Source organism: Anomalospiza imberbis, chromosome 4 (assembly GCF_031753505.1).
Source record: "Anomalospiza imberbis isolate Cuckoo-Finch-1a 21T00152 chromosome 4, ASM3175350v1, whole genome shotgun sequence".
NCBI classification, from domain to species: domain Eukaryota; kingdom Metazoa; phylum Chordata; class Aves; order Passeriformes; family Viduidae; genus Anomalospiza; species Anomalospiza imberbis.
This window is the reverse complement of record NC_089684.1, coordinates 42,955,291-42,975,270: the sequence shown is the minus strand read 5'-3', so window position 1 is coordinate 42,975,270 and position 19,980 is coordinate 42,955,291. Positions and strand designations below refer to the sequence as shown.

Genomic DNA, 19,980 nt, shown 5'->3' with positions numbered 1-19,980 from the left:
AAGGTGTATTCCTTGATACAGTACCTTAAATGCATCTCTAGGACTTAACTATGACTTTCACTGCCAAGAGACACTGTGGTCCTTGCGTTAAAGAACAGCATTTATTCATATAAAGGCATACTGATGGTGCAAATGCATAATTGATAATCGTTGTAATTAGGCATGTTACATATACACCTACAAAAATATGGGAAATTAGGTGTTCATTAGAGCATTTTATAATTCAAAAATATAAATTGAGGTGAAAACAGGCTACCCACCTTTGTGGGCATCCTGCCTGCCTCAGCACAATGAGACAAATGAGATGGGATGTACATTAAAAGCAGCCCTTCTAGAGCTGCATCACTGCTTTGCTAACACTCCCTGTTATGCAGGTGTGTTCCAGCTGCAGGTGTGGGATGAGCCCTTAGGTGTGCCTGGAAATGGTGGCCTGCAAGCATCTGCCTGAGCTCTGTTCTGAATCAAGGCAACTGAACTATGCTCAGCACATGTTCTCTTTTCACTGGTGCCTCTGGGAAATGAGAATCAGTTCTTGCTTTTCACTGGGGGCTTCTCTGCCCAATGACTGCATCAAACTTAACCTCAGACATCTTCTTCAGAAGGTTCAGGGCACGTTCTGGAAACACCCTGAAAGAGACAGTAACATGAAATTAAAAGTGGGATAGAAACTTAAATTATGGGCAAAAGTGTCACTGCAGGTGAGGGAAGAGCTGGTCTGGCAGCAGAATGCATGCACACATAGGAACTGAGACTATGTATTAAACTGGGCATTATTTCCTAAGGACATGTAGCCCTTGTCAATCTCTGACATGTTTTAACTTAAATCCCACCCATCTCTTTTTATGACAATTCCAGGACAGTTATGTACCAACCATGATTTATTTAAGCTGCAATATTACTGCAGAATCCAGAAAGTTTTCATACTGAACACAGACACAAGTATTTGCTTTCTCTTTGCAAGAGTCCTTTAAAAGCAATTTTCCAGCATCAATGTCCTGAATTTTTGGTGTTGACATGGAGAAACAAACACTCAGGTCCTCATCTCATTCTGGGGCTATGCTGGGGCTGCTGTTTCAGAGAATGTGGTGGCCTGTAGAGCAGTGAAGCTCTGCACTGACACCAGTCAGCTCCTGCAAGTGGTTCAATGCAAAGGCCTGTGAGAGGGCTCAACCAAGTCTCAAGGTGATATCTGCTGTTGTCACTGTAAAGAACCACTGCATTATTAACTACCTTGTGATATGTTCTAAAACACAACTTAATCTTGAATCAGTTTTTACAAATTTGAGGGTGGTACACTCAGCAGGTTACAGTTGATACTTTTTTTTTGCCCTACTCACCTTTCAAGAAATAAAGCGATGCTCTGATTTGATGGAACGAAAACCATTTTCTGGTTGGCCACTATTCCTTCCATCAAAGCCTCTACGACTTCTTCAATCTCCAAAATCTTTCCAAGTCTACACAGGAAAGCAAACACATAAGAGCTGCAGTGATAAAAAGGGGTGGTACCAGCTGATCTAGGAGGCTTCACAAATGCAACAATTACATGGACAATTAAACAACAATTAAAGCAACAATTAAAGGACATTGCAGATTTTCTTTAGCCAATGATACAAACGGTTGTTATACAGCCAGTTGGAACAGAGGGCTAAAGCTGGGGATAATATGCAGTACCTTGATGCAAAGAAGGAAAGGCAGGAATGCAGAGTATTGAGAGTTACCTTGTACTGGGGTTTTTGACAAATCCAGTGTTTATAAAAACCGGACAAAGGCACGTTGTTTTTATTCCATCCTTTCCCAGGGCAGACAGCTCCTCTGTCAGAGCTTTATGAAATCCAACTGCAGCAAACTTGCTTGAGCTGCAGGAAGGGAGGAAGTACAAATGAGAAGGCAGAAATCCTATTTCCACCTTTCTACCACTGCAAATGGCTTAAACAATGATACATGTACAGTACAGGGTAGGATGCAAAAACCTCCAAACAATATATTCCAGCTGAGAGGCAGAACAAGGACTATATTAACTTCCCCTTTGCCAGATTGTAGTGCTGGCAAAGATATTGAAACTTGTGGAGTAATTGTGGAAAGCAGACAGGGTGTGTACAGGCAGACAAAACATAGAGGAAAACATCAGGAAATCTTACAAAACATTGAGTAGTGTGTGTCAATCGATGCACATCCCATTTTTCCCACAAGAGAAGATTTGTGGAAGGAATGCATCATGAATGTGTGATATTATGAAGGATGGGCAGGGTAGAAATGGAGATTAACCTTTGACTATTTATTGTAGCACACAGGAGCATCTCAAATCAACTGTGTCTGCTTTGAAATAGTAGGATACTATGAAAGCAAAATGTAGAGGAGAAAGGACCTGCCACAGAAATAGATGTGGGCCTTAAGTTTCAATGAATTCCAAAGAAATTAGATATCACATGACTATTCTTTCATACAAACATTGCTCACAATTCAGTCAGAGCTAATCACTTGGTACTTCCTGATGGAAAAGATGCAATTAAGATTTTTTTAATTTAAGCAAGCTGATTTCAAAATCACTTACCAATATGCCACCATGAAAGGAGTCACAAAATGACCTGCTGCTGAAGCCACCGTGACAATGTGCCCATAGTTGTTGTCCATCATGACTGGCAGGAAAGCTCTCGTGGTCTTGGAAGTCATTTAAACCAAGAGGCAAAATGCAGGGGACAGGAAGGAGGAAAAGAACATTGTTTTCTTAGGCATACTCAGCACTGACCCTCAATGTTATTCACTAGGTGGCCAAAGCTATCCCTAAAGCTACCCCAGATTCTCAGAGCCACAGAGATACCTGCTCTCTGACCAGTGGTGCAGCTGGCAACCTGCTCTCCAAAGGCTTCAGCAGCTGGCTATAAACAGGAGATGGTTTTCACATCTTTCCTTTGCTGCTTTTAAGGTTTCAGGTGTCAGCAGAACCCAGCACGTACAATAAACCACTTGTCAATCTATGGCTTCTCTTTCCTTCTGCCACAACAAGTACTGCTGAAACCCTCCCAGCCTGTCAGCCCCACGACACCTCTGACAGAGGCCTTCTGTGTGTGCTGCAGATGAGGCTGCCACCAGCCAGCTCACATCAGCAAGAGGCCATTCCAGTTTCCCAGCACACAGTCTGCTTGGGTGCCCCTGTGCTCTAACAGTTCATTTGGCAATGCACTGCTAATAATGGTTGGTCTAAATAAGCATCCTCACTGACACTCCCAAAAAACTGCAGCTAGAGATGGTGGCGGCCCTTACCCACATGTGACCCAGAATGTTGACTTCAAACATCCTTTCTATCTGGTGGTCCTGAGTCGAGAGAAAGTCGGCAGCTGTAATCACACCAACATTGTTCACCAGGATAGTCACATCCCCAATATCCTTCTTCACCTTTTGGAGAGAAACAAAAGCCCAAAGTTGTGTCTGTCGCTCAGGAGGGGGAAAAAAAAAAGTAAGGGTGGGGAAAATGAACCATAATTGAATTCTTAACGTTGCATCTTCAAGAGACAGGGAGATCATGCCACATTTCCAGATGTGGCAGGAACTCTGCAGTAGAGCCATGGAATCTGGTTTAGATCTGATTCTTCCCCATTCATTAATGCCAGTGTTGTTTATTGTGTTCCACAAACTGTGCACAGTTTGGACCGTGTAGTCACCATTGAGACCACGGAGGTACAGACTGTTTTGGGGCAGCTGGACCACAGCCATTACATTAAAATATTTCTTATGTTCTCAGTGCTGTCTGTGTTCCTTCAGAGGCTGGAACCCCAGAGAGCAAACTTGGCAAGAGGATGTGATATGCTGGAGCCTCCCAAATAGGATGAGACTGGCTGTGATCTTGGAAATGCTACAGCACTCTGTGTCCAGAGAGCAGCAAGGAGTGAAGAGCTTCCAAGGGCTTGCAGGATTTGTGAAATCAAGCATGGCTGGGAAAGCCTTTGGCCGCGTGCCCCTGTTGTCCCACCTTGTCTGCAGTGCTGTAGATCTCCTCCCGTTTGCTGCAGTCCACCACGAAGGTTTGAACAGTGGCTCCCAGCGTCTGGCATTCTGCTGCCGTCTCCTCGATGCCGTGCTGGAAGAGGCAAAGAGAACGACACCGTGCACAGCTGTCCCCTCACCACAGCTGAGCAGCAGAGGCTGAAGATGTCCCTGGATTGAGCAACCACTGCCCAGCCCCAGAACAGTTCATGGCTACCCAGGGAAAGAGCTATAGGTGTGGTGGTCGTTGAAAGAATAGGTATTCCAGATGGAAATTTTGGACTTTTGTAGACTGACTACCAGAAAGGAAATCAGAGAATCATGAAATGGTTTGTTTTGGAATGGATCTTAAAGACTATATAGTTCCAACCTCCCCTTGCAATGGGCAGGACACTAGATCAAGTTCTCCATTCAATCTGGCCTTGAACATTTCAAGGGATGAGGCATCTATAACTTCTCTGGGCAACCTGTTTCAGTACCTTACAATCCTCACAGTAAAGAATTTTTTCCTAATATCCAATCTATCCTCCTTTCTTTCAGTTTGAAGCCATTTCCCTCTGTCCTGTCACTACACGCTCTTAGATATACTCTCTCTCCATATTTTTGTAACCGTTCTTCATATATTGGAAGGTTGCAATTAAGTCACTCCAAAGCCATCTGTTTTCCAGGCTGAACAACCCCAATTCTCTTAGACTTAGGAATGTGGCAACAAGAGTGAGTTTGGCTTGGTAAGGCACACGTAACAGCAGAAAGAGGGCACGCAGTGCCTGTCACAGCACAGCAGGCGGCACTGCGAGTGTAAACAGAGCTCATGCAACACAGTCCTGGCTGACGCCCCGAGGTGTGGAGAGTGGCTCTATGCCTTTCTGTATTCACATGCTGGCTGTGAGAAGAGCCCCAGTTGCGTTGGGTCTGGCTGAGATGGAATTCATTTCCCCACAGCATCCTCACAGGGCTGTACTTTGCACTGGTTCCTAGGAAGGGGTTGATAATACACCTTTTTTTTGGTTGCTGCTGAGCAGTGCTGGTGCAGCATCATTGCTGTGTTCCCAACATTCCTTGCCCCATCAATAGAGGGGACACAAAGAGAAAAGCAGAGCAAAACTGACCAAAGGGATATTCCGTATCATATGACAGTTCAGCTATAAAAGCCAAGAAAAGGAGGAAGAAGAGGAGGGGCTTCTGGTATTTACAATGTTTGCCTTCCGGAGCAAGCACTCCCCAGGACGTGGGTGGTCATCTCTTGCTGATGGGAAGTAGAGAATAATTTTTTTTTGTCTTTGCTTCTGTGCGCACAATCTTTCAGCTTTGCTTTAGCAAACTGCTTTATTTCATCCTACAGGTCATCATTTCCCATGTTATTTCCTCTACCTAGTCCAGCTGAGAAGAGGGTATGATAGAGCAGCTTGGTGAGCACCTGGCATGCAGCCAAGGTCAATCCACAACAACTGTGCACAGGGCAAAGAGACTTTCCTTACAGGTTTGCATTTGACACACACACAGAACAGAGGCTTCCCTCTGTTACTGTATCAGCTCACTAAGCCAGGGCAGAAATGATTTTGCTGTTGTCTTATCCCCAGGTGCCAGAAAGCCATGCCAGTGGGGCCCAGTGCTGCGGTGTTTTGCAGCTTCAGGATACCACAATTAAGCTTCTTCTCTGACCCAGTGTTACAGAAACAGAAAGCCCAGCTTTTCATCCACCCTGTTGCACCTACACTCAGCACTTTACCTTGATCCCTTCTGAATGCCACGCTGCATGTTTGTATCTGCCCATCCTCCACTTGGCAAGGTCCTTTACGTGTGCAGCTGCCCAGAGGACAGCCGGGCTCACACACAGCCCGGCACAGCGATGCTGCTGATGAGTGCAGAGAAAACACATCTCCCAGCAGTGCACACAAAACACCCGGGGCTACAGAGAGAACAAGTGAAGGCAGACCTGCTCCTCTCTGCAAACAGCCTTCTGATCTTGGTCTCAGCGGGCTTTCTCTGCCAGCCCAGGCAGCAGCTCCTCCAGCAGCTTCCCGAGCACTTCTTTCCCTCTCGCAGGTGCTCTGCCGGATGCTGCCCGCTCCCTGCCGAGGAGCACCGAGTGACCGTGGGACCAGAGCCCCACATCCTCCGCTGCAAGTGGGGCCAAACCCTCTCCTGGCGCTCAGCATCCCAGCCGGAGGAGCCAAGCGGGAGCCGATGGGAGCGGGCTGCAATGGGCCGGGCGATGGGGGTGCAACGTGGTGCTGCCCTTCTTACGTCCCTAAATCTCCCGCGGACTCGGAGGTCACGGAGTGAGGACACGAGTGTGCCCATTACCTTATTGATGTCCCACAGAACCAGTCTGCTCTGGCGCTTGGCGAACTCCAAGGCAGTCGCTCTCCCGACGCCATGGCCAGCGCCCGTGATGAGCACCAGCTCCCCGCTGAGAGACTTCTTCCTCACAGGCACGAAGAGCTTCACAAAAGCCTCCAGGTAGGAGTAGAGCAGCGTGGCCAGGAACAGGAGAAGCTCCAGAAACAGATTCATTGTTTTCCTGGAGCTCTTTTGAGGACCGAACTGGACTTTAATCTCTTTTGAGAGGACCCGCGGGTTGTTGATTTACCTGCTGCCGTCTCAGTGCGCGCCGCGGGTCCCGTCCGCTCCCGCAGGATCCACCCCCGCACCGCCCGCACCGGTGGCTGCTCCGCCCCGTTGTCCCACCCTGAGCTCCCGGTGTCGCCGTGGTGGCGCTGGGTGAGCGGTGCAGAGGAGCTGCAGTCTGCACTCCAGTCTGCCCTCGCGGAACCCTGCTCGCCCTGCAGCTAACAGGACGTACCGGACGTGGATAAAGAAATGTGGCTTTTAGGGCGTTTTCTGCCCTCTTGGCTAAGGAAAACACAGACGATAGAGGTGTGCGAACCCTTCTGTGTCCTGTCATTGGTTTTGATCTGTCAGTTGCCGCAACTGTTCATTCTCTGCTTTGCTTGTCCCCACACAGGTGGCAGTGCCTTCCTGTTCCTCTCTCAGGCCCTTGTATCAAGGAAGCAGCAGAGCATGTTCTTGTTTGTCACTTGCTGCAGGTGGAAAAGGGATGGAAGTGGCAATAAAATTGTTCATCCAGTTTACTGACAAAAGCATCTTGAAGGTCCATTCAACTCTGTATTGTAATTCTTTTCAGTTTTTGTGCTTTGTGCCTGTTGAGTTGCTCAGTGCCATGAGGTCCTTAAGCAGTTTTATTCATGGTCCTTCTTTCCATTGCATCTCTATGCATGGTCAGCAGGCTTTGTCCCCCACCATCCTCTTCCAGGTCCCTTAAGGAAAGCTGAATGAGACAAGTCCTTTCAACTTCTGGAACTCCACAGGTGAGCTCTTGCCTAGCTGTTTGTCTTACTATGTCTTTTATTTAGTTATCCATACTCAGACCTTCCATCTTATGCTGCAGCTGCTTAGTTTCCATAAGTCCTTTAAAAAATGACATTAAATTGCATGAATTGGGATATTTTTATCAAATTTAGTCTAAATCACACAACTCACACTTAGACTCACTTGTATGTAATGGAGTATCCAGAACCTTAAGCAGAACAGGAATGCTTATAGGAAATATGAGAAAAGTACTTTCAGGTGTTTCTTCCAGCTCTATCAATGTAACACATGGCCTTTCCTGGAAAAGATTGCTGACCTTACTCCTTTACTTTTCAGTTAGAAAATCTGATGTATCACAGTCATGTTCATCATCTTATTTAAGGATATTTTTGAGCTGCTTGCGGGGGAAGAGTGAAGGGTTCACAAACATCTAACAACTGACCAAAATCGCATCCAGTTAAGATTACAGTTTTTGAAAAGTATTATTTTTGTCCTGGTGGTTTAGCTGCAGCTCACCTTGTCTGTGGGAGACTGGGTCAGTTCCAGCACAGAGATTTTGAGCTAGGCGCTTCCTACTTTTCTCTTGGAACCTGGTTCCCTGCTTAATTAACACATCAGCATTTGGGCCAGACCCCAATTGCACGACTCAGTGGTGCTGTAATTTTCCTGGCACAGGGTCAGTCAGTCCAGTCCTGGCACAGTCCAGTCAGTGCTGGAGCCAAGGAAAAGGAGGCAGGGAGGACATGGAAGCACCAACTCCAAGAGACATCTCAGCAGGAGGCAAAGCACAGGGCCAGAGTCACTAACCTGACTCATAAGGAGTCCTTAGGCCAGGGTGTGAGATACCCCTCTTCAAATCTGGGACTTAGCTGTAGGTGGCTGCATGAAACCTACTCACATGGACTCCTGCTGGGCACCCACATGTGACCAGAGCTTGGGCTAAGCTTCAGTTGAGTGTTGAGTCCAGAAAAAGAACTGAGGAGCCTGAGAGGCTTGGTGCCTCAATTCTGTCACTGGTGTTCAGGAGATGAAGGCTTAAATCCGTGCTTTTGCATATGTTTCTTTATGCCAAGCCGAAGATTTGCAGCCATAGAAGACATAGAACAGAACCACAGCCGCACACGGAGTACTGCAAAAGTTGCCTTTCTCAGTAATTCTGAGCTCTGAGACCCTGGACTAGATCTGGCAAAGCAGGAATCGCTAGTCTCTCCCCTTCCTTAGGAGCAAGTGTGCTAAGAAACAGACTCTGCAGAAGAGCACTGTCATGCCCTGGATGGATTTTTGTTCCAATTTAATGCTGCCATCAGTATGTAAATTATATACATGGCTAGTGGGAATGGTGTGCCAGGAGAAGCCAAGCATCTTGTCTGATGTGTCCTACTGAAGCCGTCCTTCAGGGCCAAGTCATCCAATGTTGACTTTTCTCCAGGGTCTTTTTAAGCTTTTTTTCTGTGGAGTCACTGGACTGTGACTCCTTTGAGCAAGGATTCAAGTCATGAAACAGAAGAAATGCGGAAGGTGGGTACTAAGAGGGACTAAGCTGGGTGGGAAGTTAAGAATGCTTGACAGTCATACAAGAGACAACTGTTAAGTACCTACAAATCTGTAAAGTACTGATTTAGCCCTTATGTTCCAGTGAGTGCTAAGCACAAACATTTCGGCTGGTATGCTGCTTGCTCTGACAGGTCTTTTGAACTTCTAAAGCATCTGTATTTTTAGACTTTTTGACTCCTCACTAGGTAAGAATAGGTGGAAGTGAACATAATCAAAAAGCCACAGAGATGTGGCTTCAAGTGTCTCACATGTTACAGGACTGTCATGGTAGCAAGAGGGCAATATGCAGCTCAAAAAGAAGCATTTGGCTTGGTTTTTAAATTGAAACCATGCCTAAGTATTCTTTGATTGGCTTATAACTTTTTTTATGTCCTGAATTTTGTGAACGCCCTTTTTGACTTTCCTGTCCCAGCTGCAGGAATCTTGCACTGTGAAACACAAGAGCTGAAGCTGGGAAGTGTCCTGTTACATGAATAATCCATGGGCAAAATGGAAAACAGTTGTATGTTATTTAAGCTGTAAACAGTGCTGCTACCTGTTGCCAGCTAAGAGCAGGAGAGGCTGAGTGGTGAGGGCTCTCCCTTTTCTGAAGAGCCTGTTTACAGAACAACTTGAAAGGCTCAGGTGAACAGGACAGATTCCAAGTGTGTCGAAGGTGGCAGTGCATTCAGGCCTGCCTGGCATGGCTGTGGGCCAGCAGTGCCTGCAGCGGGTGGGAGTTGCACAAGTGGGTGCACAGTTTCTCTGTGCTGTGGAGGGGTCTCTGACCCGTGTGCCAGCAGCTGCTGCTCTCTTGGACCCCAGGCCAAAGACCTTCAGGGATTTCACCTCCTGTGCCATCAGAGCAGGCCCCTGGCTTCTGATGAGGAGCTGTGTGAAGGCTCGTCTGGAGCCTTCTCCTGCACACCCTGCCCTGGCAGTGCCTTTAAGCCCTGGCCCCTGCATGGGTTGCACTGCCTGGCCCTGTACCTCACTGATCCTGATGTGGCTTCCCCATGTGCCTGGGGTTTGCCTCATCCCTGCAGCCTGGGCTGCTGTTTGGCAGACTGTGGCGGATCCTTTCAGCACTGAGGCACATGGTCCACTGGTGCTGGACCCGGTTACCACTTTCATTGCTGAGAGACACCTTTGGGTTAGAAAAATGTATTTATTTGTAATATGGAGTGTTGATGGTGCTAATGCATAATTGATAAATGTTGTAATTAGGCACTACATTACAAACAAGGCTGTATGATTTCAATAATCACATATAATTAATAATTTCAATAATTACAAATAATTAATAATACAATTGGATTATTAATTCAATAATGCTCATTACAAATGCACATGAAACTGTAAGTGTTCATTAGAGCACATTTTTTTTAAACTTAAAATTATTAAGTGAGATGAAACAGGCCACCCTCCTCCTCTATAAATTGCTTCTTGCAAGATGCTTTTGCTCAGGGAGGAGTCCAGATGAACATGTTGTCAGGCAATCCCTTTGCAGTCAACTAGGGAGCTGTGGGCAAACACAGGCTACCCACCTTTGTGGGCATCCTGCCTGCCTCAGCACAATGAGACAAATGAGATGGGATGTACATTAAAAGCAGCCCTTCTAGAGCTGCATCACTGCTTTGCTAACACTCCCTGTTATGCAGGTGTGTTCCAGCTGCAGGTGTGGGATGAGCCCTTAGGTGTGCCTGGGAATGGTGGCCTGCAAGCATCTGCCTGAGCTCTGTTCTGAATCAAGGCAGCTGAACTATGCTCAGCACATGTTCTCTTTTCACTGGTGCCTCTGGGAAATGAGAATCAGTTCTTGCTTTTCACTGGGGGCTTCTCTGCCCAATGACTGCATCAAACTTTGGAATGGTCATCTTCTTCAGAAGGTTCAGGGCACGTTCTGGAAACACCCTGAAAGAGACAGTAACATGAAATTAAAAGTGGGATAGAATATTATGGGCAAAAGTGTCACTGCAGGTGAGGGAAGAGCTGGTCTGGCAGCAGAATGCATGCACACATAGGAACTGAGACTATGTATTAAACTGGGCATTATTTCCATAGCTCTCATCAATCTCTGACTAACTAAAGTTCATTCCTGGCCTTTTAGGACAGTTCCAATGCCAGGTATCTATGGGCAGTATGTGAACTGTGATACTGCTGCAGGATCCAGGAAGTTTCAATATTGTACAGATGTATGTGTGTATTACATTTCATGCTCTGAAATGCAGTAGGCCTGTTGAACGATGAGATTTTAAAATTGAGGTGCAGTTTTCACTCCTAAGATTCCTCCTTTTAAAGAGCTTTGTCTCTTTATCCCCCTGTCCTAAATTATGACCAAAAAAGCAAATTTATTCAAAGTGCTTTAACAGCATCAGTTTTGACTTGCCTATGCTTCTGCAGACTTGCACTCTCAGCAAGCAGCTCTTGGAGTTGCAAAAGGTTTTAAAATATTTTTCCCACTGTCTGGAGTTTGGTTTGGTAAACAAGAAACTACAAAGTGTTACATGAGATACTATAGATTTAACTGAGAATCTAACTTAGTTGTTCGGATGTGAATTCCAGATTTGGAACTGAAGCTCTGGTAAAAAACCTCCTCAACAGAGCAGCTGCACTGGATAATTAAGTTGTGTGAGGGGATAAATCTTGCTTTACATAGCAGAGAGGAGTACAGCCCTTTTGAAGCGATGTTCTCAGCCTCTGTGGCCTCAGTGCTGACATAAAGAAACAAACGCTAATAAGCACCAGGTCCTCAGCTCTTTCTGGAACTTTTACTGACTCAGAGGTTAAAAGTTTGAACCTTGTATACTCAGGTAGTATTGTTTCCACATCCATTGTTTAAGTTTCCTTTGTACTTACATTTCAGAAAGCAAAGCAATGTTCAGCTGTGGTGGAACGAAAACCATTTTCTGGTTGGTCACTATTCCTTCCATCAAAGCCTCTACGACTTCTTCAATCTCCAAAATCTTTCCAAGTCTACACAGGAAAGCAAACACATAAGAGCTGCAGTGATAAAAAGATCTAGGAGGCTTCACAAATGCAACAATTACATGGACAATTAAACAACAATTAAAGCAACAATTAAAGGACATTGCAGATTTTCTTTAGCCAATGATACAAACGGTTGTTATACAGCCAGTTGGAACAGAGGGCTAAAGCTGGGGATAATATGCAGTACCTTGATGCAAAGAAGGAAAGGCAGGAATGCAGAGTATTGAGAGTTACCTTGTACTGGGGTTTTTGACAAATCCAGTGTTTATAAAAACCGGACAAAGGCATGTTGTTTTTATTCCATCCTTTCCCAGGGCAGACAGCTCCTCTGTCAGAGCTTTATGAAATCCAACTGCAGCAAACTTGCTTGAGCTGCAGGAAGGGAGGAAGTACAAATGAGAAGGCAGAAATCCTATTTCCACCTTTCTACCACTGCAAATGTCCTAAACCATCATCTGCCTCTTAGTTGCTCGGGTGCTGTTTAAGGTAAGAGCTAGGGGAGGGGTGAGGGCTGGTGCACCTCTGCGCTACCTTAAATCCTAACCTGTACCCCTTATTTTCACTATGTGCTCTCTAGCCCTCTATCCCTTTATTCCTCTTTCTGCTCCTTGCTATTTGGAGGAAAAACCCTCCAAATAATATAATCCACCTGAGAGACAGGACAGGGACTATTCTAACTTTGCCTGTGCCAGAGTGTAGTGGTGGATTAGATATTGAAACTTGTGGATTAATTGTGCAATGCATAGCAGGTATGTCAAAAACAGGGCACTTTAGTTGCAAACAGACAGACAAACATCAGGAATTCTTAGAAAATTGCAACTGAAGCGCATCAATCAATGAACATCATGTTCTCTCCCATGAGAGAAAATTCCTAGAAGGAATGCAGCCTGAATCTCTAAAATTAGCAAGGATGGGCAGGGTGGAAATGGAAATTAACCCACTACTGTTTATTGTACCACACAGATGTATCTTGTAACAGTTTTGTGTGACTTTTGAAATAGAGAAGCATTATGCAAGCAGAAATGAGGAACAACCTGCCATGGAAATAGGTGTGGGCCTGAGATTTAAATCAACTCCAAAAAAGGAAAACCACAAAATCAGTTTATTAATTTGGCAGTGTAATCCCAGTAAAATCCCTGGCTGAAAAGTTCTCACACTGCTGACAGTGAGTGACTCTCTAAGAATGAGTATTCCTGGGAAAAGATTGTTCTAAGGAGGAGTGTTCTCAGGGAAGATTGCTGCAGCTGTAGCTGCCTTTATAGAAGGCTGGATGTGATGCAGGATGGCAACACGCAGTCTAACAGGTTTTTGGTGCCTGCACTGGGATTTTCCTGACACGTTTCAAGTAGAAAAGTAATTTGATGTCATGATGGCAGAAGGTTGGGGGGGAGATCAGAAGGGAGGACCTCATGGTGGGAGGCTGTTATAGGACACCCAGCCAGGACAAACAGGCAGATGAGGTGTTCTACAAGCAGCTGGCAGAAGCCTCATGGTTTCCAGCCCTTCAACTTGCCAAATGTCTGCTGGAAATACAACATCAAAAAGGAAAGCAGCCTAGGAGGTTCCTGGAGTGTTTGAAGACAACCTCCTAACATAGCTGGTAAAAGAACCTACTGGAAGAGGTGCCCTGGTAGATCTGTTGTTTGTGAACAGAGGACTGGTAGGTGATGTGGTGGTTGGTGGCAGTCTTGGGCCAAAGGGACCACGAAATGTCAAGAGTTTTCAATAATGAGTGAAGTAAAGAGGAGCACCAGAACTTCCACCTTGGATTCTGATGGGCAAAACTTGGCCTTGTTTAGGACACTGATTGACAGAGTCAGTCCTGAAGGGTAAAGGGGTCCAGGAAGGCTGGATATGCTTTAAAAAGGAATTATGAAACATACAAGAGCAGCTTGTCCCCATGTAGCTGAAAGACAAGTGGTCAGGGAAAAAGACCAGCCTGGTTAAACAAAGAACTTAGGCTAGAACTTTGAGGAAAAAAACCAATGTATTCTCTCCAGATGGAGAGTCAGATGACTTGGGAGGACTAAAAAGATGTTGCAAGGTCATGTAGGGAGAAGATTAGAAGGACAAAAGCCCAACTAGAACTTGGCCTTAGACACAACAAAAGAGTTTTTTATAAATACAGCAAAAGGAGGGTCAAGGAATGTCTCCATCATTTGTTGAATGTAGAAGGTAGTGTAGTGATAGAGGATGAGGAAAAGGCAGAGGAACTTAATGCCTTCTTTGTCTCAGTCTTTAATATTGTCCAGTTGTCCCTCGGGATTCTCAGCTCCCAGAGCTGGAAGTTAGTGACAGAGAGCTGAGGGAAGGGCCCATAATCCAGGAGGAGATGGATAGAGATCTGCTGTGCCAATTAGACATTCAAAACCCTATGACCTCTGATGGGATCCATGCCAGAGTAGTGAGGGAACTGTTGAAAGAACTTGCCAAACCACTTTCAATCACCTACGAGTAGTCCTGGTTAACTGGACAAGTTTTATCTGGCTGGCAATTAGCAAATGTACACCCATCTACAAGAAGGGTTGGAAGGATTATCCAGAGAATTCCAGGCCAGTAATCTTAACCTTGGTTGTGGGCAAGGTTATGGAAGAGATCATCCTGAGTACCATTACAAGGCACATACAGGACAACCAGGGGATCAAGCCCAGCCAACATGGATTTATGAAAGGAAGGCCCTGCTTGACCAACCTGATCTCCTTGTATAACAAAGTAGCCCACCTAGCAGATGAGGGGAAGGCTGTGGATGTGCCTATCCAGGGTCTATCTAGACTTCAGTAAAGTGTTTGACACCATCCGCCAGAGCATCCTCCTAGAAAAACTGACTGCTTGCAGCTTGGGTGGGTGGACTCTTCAATGGGTAAAAATCTGGCTGGATGGCTGGGCCCAGACTGCTGTGGTGAATGGAGATAAATCCATTTGGCAGCTGGTCACTAGTGGTGTTCCCCTAGGCTCCACCATGGGCTGGTCCTGTTTAATTTATGGATGATGTGGACACAGGAATCAAGGGCACCCTCAGTAATTGTGCAGAAGACACTTGTTGTAGATGTCGGCGAACCCAATGGGAAGAATGATGATGTCTGACTTATTTCAGAAGGCTGAATGATTTCTTTATTATAATTATGCTATGATACATTAATATACTATATAAAAGAGGATACTAAAATCTACATGTTACTCTCTCTAACTCTCATATCTAACTCCCTCACAACTCGTGACCCTGTTCGCCAGAGTCCAGACACAGGTGGATCCAATTGGCCATCAGGCCCAAACAATCCACCGTGATCCAACCAGGCATTTGCTCTAGGTAAACAATTCTCCAAACACATTCCACAAGAGAAAAACAAGGAGCAGAAATAGAAATTGTTTTCTCTTTCACTTCTCTCTGTGCACCTTTATAAAAATCCTGAGAGAGAGAGAAATGTGCTTGCCACAGACACTGAGTTGATGTGCTCAGGGGATGGAAGGCTCTGCTGGACACCTGGACAGACTCCATCAGTGGGCTGAGGACACAGCTGCAGGAGGCTCAAGAAGGTCAAGTGTCAGGTTCTGCACTACCTGAGCTATGCAATGATACAGGCTGGGTGAGGAATGGCTTGGGACAGAAAGGGACACCTGAGTGCTGGTTGACAGCAGCTGAACCTGAGCCAGTGCACCTATGTGGCCAAGAGGTCTGATGGCACCCTGGCCTGGATCAGCCAGCAGGACAGAGAAGTGGTTGTTCCCCTGTACTGGGCACTGGTGAGGCCACAGCTCGAGTGCTGTGTCCAGTTCTGGGCCCCTCACTTTAAAAAGGACATTGAGGAGCTGCGGTGTCTCCAGAGAAGGGAAACAAGGCTCGTGAAGGGTCTGTAAAACATGTCTTATGAGGAATGGCTGAGGGAGCTGGGTTTGTTTAGTCAGGAGAAGAGTAGGCTCAGGGGGGACCTCATGGCAGTCTACAACTCCCTGAAAGAAGGTTGGATGGAGGTGGGGTCAGTCTCTTCTGCCATGCCTGCAGTAAGAGGAATAGAGGAAATGTCCTTAAGCTGAGACAGGGGAAATTCAGATGAGATATAAGAAAAAAACATTTTCAATGTTAGGGTGATCAGGCACTGGAATAAGTTCCTCAGGCAGGTGAGGCTGTCACCATCCTGCAGGTGTTTAAGAGGAATTTGGATCTGGCACTGGATGATGTGGTTTAGGGGTTACATTGGCAGTGCTGGGTGGAAGGTTGGACTGGATGATCTTAAAGGTCTCTTCCAAGCCTGATGATTCTATGATTCTATTTTTGTACTCTACAGTCAATGCCACAACGGCAAAAAGATCAAAAGTTACTCAGTACGGGTTTACTTGACAACACTACAACAAATCAGAAAAAATACATTCTAAGAAGTAGAAGGGAAGAGGATACCTTTTTTACTAAGCAAAAGTCTGCATTGGTGGGGAGAGAAAACAGGAGAGTCTTTCATTAGTAGATATGTCACATGACTATTCTTTCATACAAACATTGCTCACGATTCAGTCAGAGCTAATTACTTGGTACTTCCTGATGGAAAAGATGCAATTAAGATTTTTTTTAATTTAAGCAAGCTGATTTCAAAATCACTTACCAATATGCCACCATGAAAGGAGTCACAAAATGACCTGCTGCTGAAGCCACCGTGACAATGTGCCCATAGTTGTTGTCCATCATGACTGGCAGGAAAGCTCTCGTGGTCTTGGAAGTCATTTAAACCAAGAGGCAAAATGCAGGGGACAGGAAGGAGGAAAAGAACATTGTTTTCTTAGGCATACTCAGCACTGACCCTCAATGTTATTCACTAGGTGGCCAAAGCTATCCCTAAAGCTACCCCAGATTCTCAGAGCCACAGAGATACCTGCTCTCTGACCAGTGGTGCAGCTGGCAACCTGCTCTCCAAAGGCTTCAGCAGCTGGCTATAAACAGGAGATGGTTTTCACATCTTTCCTTTGCTGCTTTTAAGGTTTCAGGTGTCAGCAGAACCCAGCACGTACAATAAACCACTTGTCAATCTATGGCTTCTCTTTCCTTCTGCCACAACAAGTACTGCTGAAACCCTCCCAGCCTGTCAGCCCCACGACACCTCTGACAGAGGCCTTCTGTGTGTGCTGCAGATGAGGCTGCCACCAGCCAGCTCACATCAGCAAGAGGCCATTCCAGTTTCCCAGCACACAGTCTGCTTGGGTGCCCCTGTGCTCTAACAGTTCATTTGGCAATGCACTGCTAATAATGGTTGGTCTAAATAAGCATCCTCACTGACACTCCCAAAAAACTGCAGCTAGAGATGGTGGTGGCCCTTACCCACATGTGACCCAGAATGTTGACTTCAAACATCCTTTCTATCTGGTGGTCCTGAGTCGAGAGAAAGTCGGCAGCTGTAATCACACCAACATTGTTCACCAGGATAGTCACATCCCCAATATCCTTCTTCACCTTTTGGAGAGAAACAAAAGCCCAAAGTTGTGTCTGTCGCTCAGGAGGGGAAAAAAAAAAAAAATAAGGGTGGGGAAGATGAACCATAATTGAATTCTTAACGTTGCATCTTCAAGAGACAGGGAGATCATGCCACATTTCCAGATGTGGCAGGAACTCTGCAGTAGAGCCATGGAATCTGGTTTAGATCTGATTCTTCCCCATTCATTAATGCCAGTGTTGTTTATTGTGTTCCACAAACTGTGCACAGTTTGGACCGTGTAGTCACCATTGAGACCACGGAGGTACAGACTGTTTTGGGGCAGCTGGACCACAGCCATTACATTAAAATATTTCTTATGTTCTCAGTGCTGTCTGTGTTCCTTCAGAGGCTGGAACCCCAGAGAGCAAACTTGGCAAGAGGATGTGATATGCTGGAGCCTCCCAAATAGGATGAGACTGGCTGTGATCTTGGAAATGCTACAGCACTCTGTGTCCAGAGAGCAGCAAGGAGTGAAGAGCTTCCAAGGGCTTGCAGGATTTGTGAAATCAAGCATGGCTGGGAAAGCCTTTGGCCGCGTGCCCCTGTTGTCCCACCTTGTCTGCAGTGCTGTAGATCTCCTCCCGTTTGCTGCAGTCCACCACGAAGGTTTGAACAGTGGCTCCCAGCGTCTGGCATTCTGCTGCCGTCTCCTCGATGCCGTGCTGGAAGAGGCAAAGAGAACGACACCGTGCACAGCTGTCCCCTCACCACAGCTGAGCAGCAGAGGCTGAAGATGTCCCTGGATTGAGCAACCACTGCCCAGCCCCAGAACAGTTCATGGCTACCCAAGGTGGGTTTGCTGAGGGGGCAAGCATTTCAGCCTTAAATTTAGGACCTGCATGTAGTGACAACCAGAAAGGTGGCAATAAGTGTGAGTTTAGCTTGGTAAAGCAGACAGAGCAAGGCTGCAGAAAGGGGGCACATGGTGCCTATACAGCACAGCAGGCAGCACTGTGTGTGTAAACAGCTCGTAAAATACAGGCCTGGCTGACACCCTGAGATATGAAAACTGGCTCTATGTGTTTCTGTATTTGCACGCTGGGTGTGAGAAGAGAGGCGCCCTCCACAGTTCACAATGTATAAAGTTTTTCATTTCAGAATGACCTTTGATACACACAAGTCAGAAGCTCCCTGAAGTCATTAAATCAACCAGCTAAGCCAGAGCAGAATTGGCTTTGTTTTATCCCTGTTCCCAGGTGCCAGAAGGCCATGCTAGTGGAACATGTGCAGTGAAAAGCTCTAGGTCACAAACAGCCTGGGACAACTCAGCAGTCACCATGGTGGGTGACTGGGCAGCTGTCCCCAGCACCAGCTGCTGTTTAATGCTGAGAGCCCCCAAGAAGGAGGCCTTGTCAAGGCACTTGGATTGGAGGAACATACTCCTAAATCCTCTGGAATCCACAATCTCCCTTGATACTATATTTCAGTTCCTGCTGACACCCACGCTTACAATCTACTTCCCAGTGCTAAAGCCAGGTGTCGCTCGCTACTAAATTTGTACCTAAATTCCACCATTCCATCCAATGAACATGGACAATCCTCTGTTCCACTGCAGCCCTGTACACTTTGGGAGAGCGGTGCTATGCCTCCTCCCATACCTCCAATGTCTGGTCTTAGGCATAATGGGCACTACGAACAGACACTGAAAGTGTTCAACACTATCTTCCCTTTTTATCCATCCTCTCACTCAACTTGTCTCAGGTTCGGTATATTTTTGTTTGTGGAGGGCTGGGTTCTGTTTTGCAGCTTCATGATGAACTCCTTTGCTGACCCAGTGTGTCAGAAACAGGAAGCACAACCTCTCACCGACCCTGTTGCACCTACACCCAGCACTTGGCCTGGATTCCTTCAGAACGTCATGTTGCATGTTTGTATCTACCCATCCTCCACTTGCCACGGCATTTTTGCATTCCAGTCAAATCATCTGAAATACACCCGGGGCTACAGATAGAACAAGTGAAGGCAGACCTGCTCCTCTCTGCAAACAGCCTTCTGATCTTGGTCTCAGCGGGCTTTCTCTGCCAGCCCAGGCAGCAGCTCCTCCAGCAGCTTCCCGAGCACTTCTTTCCCTCTCGCAGGTGCTCTGCCGGATGCTGCCCGCTCCCTGCCGAGGAGCACCGAGTGACCGTGGGACCAGAGCCCCACATCCTCCGCTGCAAGTGGGGCCAAACCCTCTCCTGGCGCTCAGCATCCCAGCCGGAGGAGCCAAGCGGGAGCCGATGGGAGCGGGCTGCAATGGGCCGGGCGATGGGGGTGCAACGTGGTGCTGCCCTTCTTACGTCCCTAAACCCCCCGCGGACTCGGAGGTCACGGAGTGAGGACACGAGTGTGCCCATTACCTTATTGATGTCCCACAGAACCAGTCTGCTCTGGCGCTTGGCGAACTCCAAGGCAGTCGCTCTCCCGACGCCATGGCCAGCGCCCGTGATGAGCACCAGCTCCCCGCTGAGAGACTTCTTCCTCACAGGCACGAACAGCTTCACAAAAGCCTCCAGGTAGGAGTAGAGCAGCGTGGCCAGGAACAGGAGAAGCTCCAGAAACAGATTCATTGTTTTCCTGGAGCTCCTCTGGTGCTCGAGCCGCCCTAGAGCCGCCAGCGCCCGCCTCCCCTCCGCCTGCCGAGGCCGCGCTGCCGGCCCTCGGCGCCCAATCAGAGCGCGGCGGAGCGCGGGGGCGGGGCTGTGGG

At 46.9% G+C, this 19,980-nt stretch overlaps 2 protein-coding genes and 1 long non-coding RNA gene across 3 annotated transcripts; 1 reads left to right on the top strand and 2 right to left on the bottom strand.

The window, feature by feature from the left end:
* Positions 1-202: 202 nt before the first annotated feature.
* On the bottom strand, positions 203-6,619 carry LOC137472734 (estradiol 17-beta-dehydrogenase 11-like). The gene is made up of 7 exons (XM_068188082.1): positions 6,289-6,619; positions 3,968-4,075; positions 3,262-3,393; positions 2,552-2,658; positions 1,719-1,856; positions 1,338-1,454; positions 203-627 (listed from the first exon to the last, which is right to left on the bottom strand). Exons 1-7 carry the CDS (start codon positions 6,496-6,498, stop codon positions 540-542), a joined length of 900 nt encoding a protein of 299 aa, XP_068044183.1. The 5' UTR covers positions 6,499-6,619; the 3' UTR covers positions 203-539.
* Positions 6,620-6,715: 96 nt separating this feature from the next.
* LOC137472735 (uncharacterized) lies at positions 6,716-9,165 on the top strand. Its single transcript, XR_010998389.1, has 3 exons — positions 6,716-6,861; positions 6,950-8,189; positions 8,304-9,165. It is a non-coding gene; the product is annotated as an uncharacterized lncRNA (long non-coding RNA).
* An 830-nt stretch (positions 9,166-9,995) lies between these two features.
* LOC137472733 (estradiol 17-beta-dehydrogenase 11-like) lies at positions 9,996-19,917 on the bottom strand. Its single transcript, XM_068188081.1, has 7 exons — positions 19,634-19,917; positions 17,849-17,956; positions 17,141-17,272; positions 16,431-16,537; positions 12,073-12,210; positions 11,707-11,823; positions 9,996-10,761 (listed from the first exon to the last, which is right to left on the bottom strand). The coding sequence occupies exons 1-7, from the start codon at positions 19,841-19,843 to the stop codon at positions 10,674-10,676; spliced, it is 900 nt and encodes a 299-aa protein (XP_068044182.1). The 5' UTR covers positions 19,844-19,917; the 3' UTR covers positions 9,996-10,673.
* Between the last annotated feature and the right edge of the window lie 63 nt (positions 19,918-19,980).

Bases quoted from the DNA above. Each gene is read 5' to 3' on its own strand.
- LOC137472734 (XM_068188082.1), bottom strand. From the start codon at position 6,498: ATGAATCTGTTTCTGGAGCTTCTCCTGTTCCTGGCCACGCTGCTCTAC. The intron at 3,394-3,967 runs GTGGGACAACAG...TCTCTCCAAAAG, and splicing joins TCTACAGCACTGCAGACAAG to GTGAAGAAGGATATTGGGGA. The intron at 628-1,337 runs GTGAGTAGGGCA...TGTCTCTTTCAG, and splicing joins ATCGCTTTATTTCTTGAAAG to GGTGTTTCCAGAACGTGCCC.
- LOC137472733 (XM_068188081.1), bottom strand. From the start codon at position 19,843: ATGAATCTGTTTCTGGAGCTTCTCCTGTTCCTGGCCACGCTGCTCTAC. The intron at 17,957-19,633 runs GTAATGGGCACA...TGCCTCTTCCAG, and splicing joins TTCTGTGGGACATCAATAAG to CACGGCATCGAGGAGACGGC. The intron at 12,211-16,430 runs GTAAGTGATTTT...CCCTTCCTGCAG, and splicing joins CCTTTCATGGTGGCATATTG to CTCAAGCAAGTTTGCTGCAG.